The sequence below is a fragment of the Geospiza fortis genome, unplaced genomic scaffold (assembly GCF_000277835.1).
Source record: "Geospiza fortis unplaced genomic scaffold, GeoFor_1.0 scaffold188, whole genome shotgun sequence".
NCBI classification, from domain to species: Eukaryota; Metazoa; Chordata; class Aves; order Passeriformes; family Thraupidae; genus Geospiza; species Geospiza fortis.
The window spans coordinates 1,580,413-1,590,559 of NW_005054337.1; the positions used below are offsets into that span (position 1 = coordinate 1,580,413).

A 10,147-nucleotide genomic window follows, 5' to 3' on the forward strand; every position below is an offset into this window, starting at 1 on the left:
AGAGAGGAGAGCCAGGTGTTCCTGACTGTCACTGCTCTTTTGGCTGTTTCTGGGGCCCACACTGAATGCAGTCCCTAACATCCCCACTATGGCCATGAGCATGGGGTGCAGATGAGCAGAGAGCACCAGCCATAAACCCCATCTTGCAGCAATCCCTTCCCTTTTCCTTTTATCTTTCGCATTTTAAATTATTTTTATGAGTTTTATAGCACACCATTTCCTACTCAATTCACCTGAGTTATCCAACTTACATTTTTCTCCATCACACTGACATAACCAACAGGGCTCATGCTCTTAGCACTGAATTTTCATGACCACATACATGGCCACAAGAATTATGATGTCCTATTTAAGTAGGTCAGGCTGGCATTAATTGTAAAACAGAGCTGTAATAAATTATTGCAGCCCAAAGCCAGAATCATGTTTCACTAAGTTCAAACCTGCTTTTGCTTCTTTTCCTTCTGCTTTTCCCTCTTTTCCTTACAATAGCTGATGGTATTGTAAACTTTGTACTCCACAATGTCTGTTGCCCAAAAGAGTGTGGAGAAAGGTGCTGGCTCTGTGTAATTGCACTGGAAAACATTGTTCCAGGAAACAGATTTCATCTGTTTTGTTGGTTTGGGTTTTTTTACATTGAACATTGTACAAAATATTAGACCATTTCTCCAAAACATGATATTAAGGTGAAGATGAGTCATTTCACTGTCATAACACAAAAGGGAGGGGAAACCAGAGTGAACAAAGCAGCAAATTCATTCAGCAGCAATTTGCACTCCATAACCCTCTGGTGATGAGGCTTTTAGGCCAGAGGAGCTCTGCTACTTAAGCAGACAAGGCAACACATTAAGCTGTTGCTTAGAGATATTGGAATATATTGCACAGAGCCTGCTCCCCGGTGAGATCCCTGAAGGGCTCCTGGCTGTTTTTCCAAGGATGCATTATAGCCCTGTTGCAGTGCTGATGTTTGTAAAGAAAGACTCACAGATTTTCCAAGCAGGTCAAGCAAAGACAGAAAGGGTGACTTTTCACAAGTGGAAGTTCAGATGGCATTTAAAAAGTCAAAGTGACAACTCATCTCACTTGGACGTGGCAGATACCAAGGGCTCTTAGCAGCTGTGTTACAACCAGCTTAATGGCAACTAAATAATGTATATTCCTGCCAGGAATGCTGATGGATCACAGCACTGCAGGACACCCTCATCTGCCAGCAGCACAGGAAGGACAGGGATCCAGGGAAGAGCTGATTCCTACCTGCTGACTTACACTAACTTTGGGTAAAAAACATCCTTTTATTTTGGTTTTGTTCTCATCCTTTCAAACCAGGATTCCTCCTTATGTCTTAATCTTCAGCTGTGCTGAGGAACCTCCTTGCACACGCTCTGTGCACGTCTGATAAAGGCAACCAGCAGGAAACAGAGCCCTGTTAATAAATCCATGGTCAAGAGAACTCCAAAAGGAAGCAATTAGCTGTACCCCAGAGTACTGCAGCACCAGGTCCCATCACATCCAAGGCTTTTTCCTCACAGGTCCCACAGGCAAATTACACAGAACCTGTCACTCACATGGGCTGATGGAAGAACTCTGAGATAGGGAAGCACAAAAGCTCCAAGTCCAGAGGACTAATCAACCCATAGACTGATGTAGCAGATTTGCTTCTCCTGCTTCCAGAGTTAAGGGGATGAGGCAGCAGCATCCCTGGCACAGTCAGAGCCATGGGACAGTTTTTGCCCTCTCCTTGTGGCAGCACTGACACAAGGGAAGCCCAGGCCACTGCTCTGAGCCCCTCACACTCCACAAAGGTGATGAGCAGCGCTGGAAAAGGGGACAGTCCACTTCCAGAAACCTCCCTCTTCCAAAGGGCTCTGCTTTCAGCAGACTGAGCTGGCTCAGGGCAGCAAACCAACCAAAGTACACACTCACTTCCAGCCCTGGAGAAAAGCAGGAATAAATGCTGGAGAATAAAAGCATCCTGGAATGGAAGCAGATTTTAATTTCTCTCTGGAGCAAGGCTGCTCGAAGCCAGACCAGCAGGGAGTGGGAGAGGAAATGAGGGTGTTTAAAGCAGCATTCCCTCTGCACTCAAATTCTCACAGTTATGTATTAATTGCAGCAAGACTGGCACTGTGTCCTTGCTCCCACTGTCAGGAGTACTCTACCAGAGCTCCCTTAATTAACACATCTGCCAGCACAGCTCCTGCTGGCAGCCAGACAGCCTCTTGCAATGCCACTTGCCCTCCATGGCTGGTGGTACCTCTGGATGGCCCCAGACAGCACCACGGGGCTGGGGAAGGTGTGGTAAAAGAGCCAGGGTCTCCAAGAAGTGCTGGGAATGAGGGCTAACCCACTGTAGGAGCCTCCCAACCTCTTTCTTGGCTGGCAAGGAGCAAACAGCTCCAGCCAGCCACCCACCAGCTCCCAGGGCTACAGCTTTTATTCCCCATCACAGCTGGTCTGAGGAAATTGCTGCACGGTTTGTGTGGATTGCTCCCCTGCAGAGCCAGACAGGGCAGTTATTGATATGTGCTTTCCCTGACAAAAACAGGCCGTTTATGGACTCCCATTTTCCTTAAATCACTTCCTGAAGCCCTTTGCCTTCACTGCAGCTTTCGGGTGGGCAGGATGTGCTACCAGCCCCTGGGTCTGTGACAATTATCACCGTTCAAAAGCACTTTCTTTGCCCACAATTCACCAGTTTACCCATGGGGACTTTTGCCCTGCAGTCACCCCTCACCACCTGCAGCTCTTGCCTGGTTCCCTGAGGTGTCCTACAAGGTGAGCACCATCACCTGCCTAAGCCAGCCTGGCTCAATAAGGCTGGGAAGGTTTTGAGGGGAAGCAGGAGGACCTCCCAGCTTGTGGGTGAATGTTATCCTTCAAATAGCCTGACCAGGCACACTTACCTTGCCAGAAGCAATTTCAGCCCATTTGATGTAATCAGTTCTGGACATTTCTCAGGACAGCAAGTCCTGTTGTGGTGGGACAAGGGGGAATGGCTTTAAACAGAAGGAGGGTGGATTTAAGTTAGATATAAGAAAGAAGTTTTTTTACAATGAGGACGGTGAGGCACTATCACAGGTTACCCAGAGAGGTGGTAGATGCCCCATCCCTGGGAGCATTTGAGGTCAGGTGGGATGGTTGAGTTCGGAGCAATCTGATCTGGTTGATGATGTCCTTGCTCATTGCAGGGGGGTTGGACTAGATGACCTTTAAAGGTCCCTTCCAACCCAAACTACTCCCTGATTCTATTATTAACCTGCAATGCTTTTAAAAGCCTGAACACTTCATACAAATAAATCACCTTAATAACCAGTGACTGCAAGACAGCCAGCCGAGAACATTTTGTTTTGGTAAACAGATTATTGATTGTATATCTGTGTCCTTGAGATGAACTTGACTCCTTGACAGCAGCAGGAGCCCAACAAAACAGGTTCTCCATAACTCCAAAATGGTGGATGGCCTTTGTCTGGAGCCAGCAGCACATCAGCTTTAGGGAGGCAATAAAGCACCGCTGATTCAGCATTGGCAGGGATTTCCCCCTCCCTAAAACGCTGCCTTTGTTTGCACAGCTGACCTAAGCTGCACATGTGCTTCAAGAGGCAAAGTCCATCTCCATGGCACAGATTTGCCGGGAATAAAATCTTTGTCCTTGCTGCACTGTGCTGATGATGGAGCTGTTGGCACAAAAGTAGGTCCAGGCAGCTCGTGCCCTTTGTAGCAGCATCTTCAAACCAGTGCTTGATTTCCAGGGCTTTTTCCCACTGTAATTTTTATAATCAAGGGATACCCAGCCAGAGAAGACAAGAAGAGTGAAATGTTCTCTCCAAGCACTCCCCATCACACCAATATAAATAGATCTCTTTCCCCTGTGCACAGCCTCTGGCCCTGGTTGGGCCCAGAGACACACAGAGGAAATATTTTCTCTGTTGGTAGAACAGTTCCTACTGCAAAGCAATTTCCTACATGAATTTAGATCTGTTGGAAATCGTTCTCCCCAAAGCAAACAAGTTTTATTGGAGAACCAGGCAAGGAGCTCTGAAAGCAGGTGCCAGTAATTTGTTTGGGGCATATAAGCAAAAGCCCCTCTACCCACACCAGGCAGTGAGCTTTAATTAGTCTCCATCTCATCTCTGACAGGTTATTTTAATCAAGCACATCCTAACCAAGGCACGGAGAGCACGTTCACTACGGATAATGAGGAGTAAGGCACAAGGCAGAGGGTAAAGCACAAGGGAGCATCGTCAGCACCACAGCTCCTGCAGCCCCTCAAACACACAGCACCCAGGCACACAACCCCTGGCCATGGCAGCATGATGCCAATTCCAAGATAATATAGTTTGGGCAGAGAAAGAACAGCTTTTAAGCTATCCCAGAGACCAGAGATATATTTTATGCTGAAAAACAGAAAGCCTCAAAGGATTGTGGATGAAAAATACTTTAAAACCCTTTTGTCCTGGGGAATAGTTACAGATCAGCAAATGTAACATCACATTCTCCTGAATTTTTCTGCCTTCCTGTATGTTTTTCTCCGAAAAAAGACAACAGCAATTCCTGGAAACTGCATTCCCCTGCAGACCTACCAAAGCCTTGCTTCATTTACAACTCCATATAAACCACACCAGCTTTCCCAAAACAGCCAAGAAGAAAGCTCCAGGGGTGTTTCATCTGCAGAAGAATCATCCATATCATTCTTATGCAATATAATGTGAAAATAGAATTCCTGTTTCATTTTCCTTCAGCCCAATGTCTGGTTAGATTTTGGCCAAGGTACAGAAAATATTTTGAAGAGTTGTACATTGGGCATAAAAAAAAAATCCCATCTGCTGAAAAGTCAGTTATAGCCACAGCCTTAAGAAGTGCCATGAAATGTTTTACTCCCACCCAGCTACTGGTGCACAATAATCTTGCCAGAAGAATATAAAAACATCCAAAGAAGAGGAGCAAAGTCAAACACACTTCTTGGCTACTGGCTCAGATCTATGAGCTGGCCCTCCTGGTTAAATGCACTCAGCCAGGCATGGCAGTGATGGATTCCTGTGTTTTCCCTTGCTTTGTTTTGAAACAAAGGTCAGGCAATATTTAAAAGATTAAAGGAGAATCAAAAGACTCTTGATTCCCTTTTTCTTTTTTTTCTTTAGGGACATGTTGGTAAAGTGACCTTACATTGTTGCTCTATGACCTGGGGTGCATTTCCAAGAAGCTTCACGGGACTCCTGCACTCCTGATGCACATCTGAAGGATTTCAATGAATTTCCAAAGTTGGATCAGAGACCCAGCTGGAGAAACCCAGCCAAACTCCCCCAGAGCAGCAGAAGACAGCACAGATCTGGCAAGGTAAGTCTGCTTATTTGTTTATTTTGCACGTTGTAATGTTGCTCACCCTCCTACTGCTTCCTTTGTTAAAACCAGCCACTGTTCCCTATTGGAGCAGTTTAACCCCCTGCTTCCCACCGTTTCATCCCTCACTCAGCCAGTCCTGGGTGCTGCCCGTGTCCCTCAACATCCCCCTCATTCCTGAAGGAAACATCCACCGTATTTACTATTTCAATAACCCTGAAGAGAGAAAACCCTTGTTTCCCCCCTTCCCCGAGCTGAGCAAGTGCTAATTGGTCAGACACACAACACGCACACACAGAAGCATCGTGTTGATCTGATTGCAAATCCCGGTACGTCAGCAGCCCAGAGACCCTCCTCCAGCTCGGATTAGAGGGAAGAGGCTCACCAGTGCGAGCAGCAGGTGCTGGAGGAGGCAGCGGAGCCGCTTCCCAGGTAAGGGACACCTCACTCCCCATCCCCGGCAGTCCTGCTCACTTTATTGCTGTGCGACAACAAAAGGTAGGAGAAATGAGGCACTTCTCTTTGCAGAGCCTGGGACCGGTTGCCAAACCTTTGATCTTCACCGTGGAGGGGTAGGGGTGGGTTGTTTGTTCATTCCCTGTGGAGGAATTCTTGGAAGTATGGGTCAGGCAATAGTGATGCATGTGGTGACTGCTCCAGGTGGGATGATTCTTGCTGTGTCTCTAAAGTAGATTTGCTTTCAGGGTACTTTTCTCCCTCTTCCCTGATTAATCCTGAACTTCTGAGATTTACAGGTTTGTCTGTCTGTCTGTGCCAAATTTGGGGTGCTCGCGGTTGTTTGTACTGGGGATGGTTTTCAGAGTGAGTAAATTCATAACTCACCCTTGCTTAAAGGTGTACTTTGATTGCAGGCTAATCCCCTTTAACCATTAATTTCAGAAACACTCCCTGAACTATTTTTCCCCCTCCTTCTTTTGCTAGGGGACCCTGGGAGCGGGGAGTAGCAGTGTCAGAAACTTCTTCATTGTTTGTGAAATCCCAGTCCATGAAGAGCCTGAACTCAGACACAAAGGCAGGCGCTAATTAACCACTGGAACGCTTCTGCCCCGGCACGGAAAGCAAGAGCTGTGCCAGAGAAACAGCAGCCATCCCTCTGGTCCTCCAAGGGCTGTGAACAGTCAGCCAGGCACAAAATTCCCCCTTCTGCTTCCTTGTTCCTGCCAGCCCCAGAAGAACTCTCACTGTAGACAGCTGAACGGGAGCCGCTCAACTCCCCCAGCAAAGAAAAGCCAAAGCTCACCGGAATGCTCTCGGAAAGAAGAGTTCCTTGATTTATTTAGAAAGTCATTATTCTCTTGTTTTCTTAGTTCATGGAGCCTTATGTCTTCCAAACATTTTTTTCTCCCATCATCACTTCAAAATCTAACTTCTCCAACAGGGGGGAGAGGTAAGTCAGGTGGTCCATGAAGCCTCACAATTCACCTTTGAAAATAAGCTGCATCTAAATGAGGTAACAGCTGCTTCTCACAGGAGGGGGAAAATATCCCAACCAAACAAAAAACCTCTCACTTCTGGGCTAGTGAGGCTTTCAGTGGGATCTGAGGGTGGTCTGTGGTCAATAGGCATGGGAAACATCTCCTTTTGGGATGATCTGAACAGCTCCTGCAGCAATGCAGGCAACAGCTGCTACCTGGAAAACAGCATGAGGTTCAACTTCACCCTCCAAGAGCAGGCAGCTGATTTCTACGTTGTCCTGCCCGTGATCTACTCTGTGATCTGTGCTGTGGGGCTCACAGGCAACACTGCTGTCATCTATGTGATCCTCAAGGCCCCCAAGATGAAGACTGTGACCAACATGTTCATCCTGAACCTTGCTATCGCTGATGACTTGTTCACCCTTGTCTTGCCCATCAACATTGCAGAGCACCTCCTCCGCTACTGGCCCTTCGGAGAAATCCTCTGCAAGGTCATCTTGTCCATAGACCACTACAATATCTTCTCCAGCATTTATTTCCTGACAGTGATGAGCATAGACAGGTACCTGGTGGTGCTGGCTACGGTCAGGTCCAAGAGGATGCCGCACCGAACGTACCGAGCAGCCAGGATTGTCAGCCTGTGCATCTGGATCCTGGTCACCATCATAGTCCTCCCTTTCATCATCTTTGCCAACGTCTACACCGATGACCTGGAGATCAAGAGCTGTGGTCTCAATTTTCCCAAGCCTGAGAGGTTTTGGTTCAAAGCCAGCAGGATCTACACCCTCATCCTTGGCTTTGCCATTCCGGTATCCACCATCTGCATCCTCTACACCATGATGCTCTACAAGCTGAGGAACATGCACTTGAACTCCAATGCCAGAGCCCTGGACAAAGCCAAGAAGAAAGTCACCATCATGGTCTTCATAGTCCTGGCTGTGTTCCTCTTCTGCTGGACCCCCTTCCACCTGGCCACCATCGTGGCTTTGACCACTGACTTACCCCAGACCTCCATGGTCATTGGGATATCCTACTTCATCACCAGCCTAAGCTATGCCAACTCATGCTTGAATCCTTTCTTGTACGCTTTCCTGGATGACAGTTTTCGGAAAAGTTTCCGGAAGCTGCTGGAATGCAGAACTTCTTGAACAGGAAGCTGGGGCTGGCAGGTCCCTGCCCTTCCAGGGTTTTTCAGGAGAAACTTTGCAGACTGGAGGAGTGGCCAACGAATGCACAACGTCCTTTCTTTGGTTTACATGTAATGTGTGGTCTGTTTGTAACCCTCATCAGCAACAGGGTTTGTCCTGCCCATTTGCAACTCTTGTATTTCCCCTCTTTGCTCCTTCCAGCTTCTCAGAGTTGCATTTCTAGACCCTGGTTTTTAATTTCACCCTCTGAATTATTAAGGACAGAACATTTCCTTTTCAGGGGTGTACTTGTGCCACAGAGTGGTCCTTTATTGCCATCTGCTGTACAGCACGGACAGGCTGGAGACCAATTTCCAGAGGAGTGCAAAACTCAGTTTTTTATCACTGAGTTATTAGGGAGGATTGTTTAATGGAGCACAGCTAATGAGCACTTTCAATGAAATATCTGTAAAACAGAGGATGAGTATTTGGAAGAGAAAAGAAACTATTTTCCATGTTCATGTATGTTCCTGTGTGTTATGGCTTTCTTTTGATTTTAAAGGATGTCCATCTTCCACCCCACCACAAATTTCCTCTTCTCTGACTTGTTAAATTTGGACCAAAAGGAAGATCTGAGTCTCAAAAATAGTGCTAAACAGCACACCATACAAATATTATAACAACTGTGAGAATTTGTGTTAGAAATCATTTTGAACTAGTTGTTCCTGTTAAGTGTCAAATACATATTTATTTAGGAGTGAGTAATGAAATAAACCTCATGGGGGAATAAAGAGACTGGTCCTTCTTTCACAAGAGAAAATTTATGCTACTTGTGCCATATCTTTGCTATATATATTGCATGTTGCCTATTATAAAATAAAACACGGTAGGTTTGTAACAAAATTAAGCTATTTTGTAAGCCATAAGAAAAACTCCAGTGAGCACTGCAGACATAAAGTTTCTTCTTTCACAGACAAATAGTCAAAATATATGAACAAAACCAGGACTTGACTGGGAGAGCCTGGAGATCAGAAACTCCATATGGAAAGCTTGGAAAACTCATTCTCACACTCTTTAGCCCTGTGAAGTTTGTGTGTTACTGCTTTTAGGAAAGCTGTCATAGCTAAAATATTTCTTTCCATCTTTCCTCTGACCCCAGGCACCAAGCTTGGCTCTTACCTGTCTCAATTCCCCCAGGGAAGTGCAGGACAGGTAACACAAAAGGAAAGGAGGCTGCAGTTCTCAGGTGAAATGGCCTCTCAGAGCCATGGGTGGGTGTGGGTGGAGACCCCAGGTAGACTGCTCGGGGCAATTCAGTGCCCTGAGCACCCCAACACCCAAACTGACAACCCTCAGTTCCTCGGGATGCCAATTTCATTTATAGAAAACTAAAAACAGATGTGTGGATACAAGATCACTCTGTTGCCTTCTCCATATTAAAGGTGCTAGCTGTGGTAGAACAATGAAGGAGAACACATTATTCCAGGCAAACCTTCTCCAGAAATTTTGCTTTAGCATGGTTGCCACCTGCTGGCAATGGGCTTCCCAGGTGGAAAAACCTTTCCGAGTGAGAAAACTGACTCAAATTATGTCACCTCTCACACAAACTGCCCAATCAGCTGAAACATCGCTGTTCACTGGCACTGGGGCTCTAGGAAAGGCAATATATTTTATTAAGTAGGAAAACTACTTTTTTTTTTTTGATGGAAAGGAGCTTTTCAGTGTGAGTTACCCACTTCAGACACGACAATGATATTGCTGGAGCTTTTTCCATGACAGCCACAGAATCACAGCATGGCTCAAGCAGAGTTAAATTTCCCAGCACCGTGTCCACTTGGGTTTGAATGTCTCCAAGGATGGAGATGCCGCAGTGGACAACCTGTTCCTGTACTTCACCACTCAAACAGTGAATCTCCTTCCTATGATTTAATGGAATTTTCCATGTTTCAGTTGGTGTCTCCCATCACTGGACATCACTGAGGAGAGTCTGGTTTCCTCCTCTCTGAACCCTCCACGGGCACTTCCAGATGTTTCCTGTATCCCCTGCCCCTTCCCTTTCTGAGCACGGGGAGCTCCATCTCAGCATCTCCCTATGGCAGCATCCTGCTGCATCCGCGATTTTCTCCATGCCAAACACCCGACACGAGCCTTGGCCGCTCGTGTGGGTGCCAGGCTCCCAGGCGAGAAGGATTTGCGTGGCCAGGTCCCCTCCCGAGCCCAGGGGAGGCTGCAGCCCCCCCGGCGCCCCCG

At 46.8% G+C, this 10,147-nt stretch overlaps 1 protein-coding gene across 1 annotated transcript; it reads left to right on the top strand.

Moving 5' to 3' along the window:
- Nucleotides 1-5,656: 5,656 nt before the first annotated feature.
- On the top strand, nucleotides 5,657-8,750 carry NPBWR2 (neuropeptides B and W receptor 2). Its single transcript, XM_005422165.2, has 2 exons — nucleotides 5,657-5,766; nucleotides 6,277-8,750. Exon 2 carries the CDS (start codon nucleotides 6,920-6,922, stop codon nucleotides 7,916-7,918), a length of 999 nt encoding a protein of 332 aa, XP_005422222.1. The 5' UTR covers nucleotides 5,657-5,766; nucleotides 6,277-6,919; the 3' UTR covers nucleotides 7,919-8,750.
- Nucleotides 8,751-10,147: the final 1,397 nt, after the last annotated feature.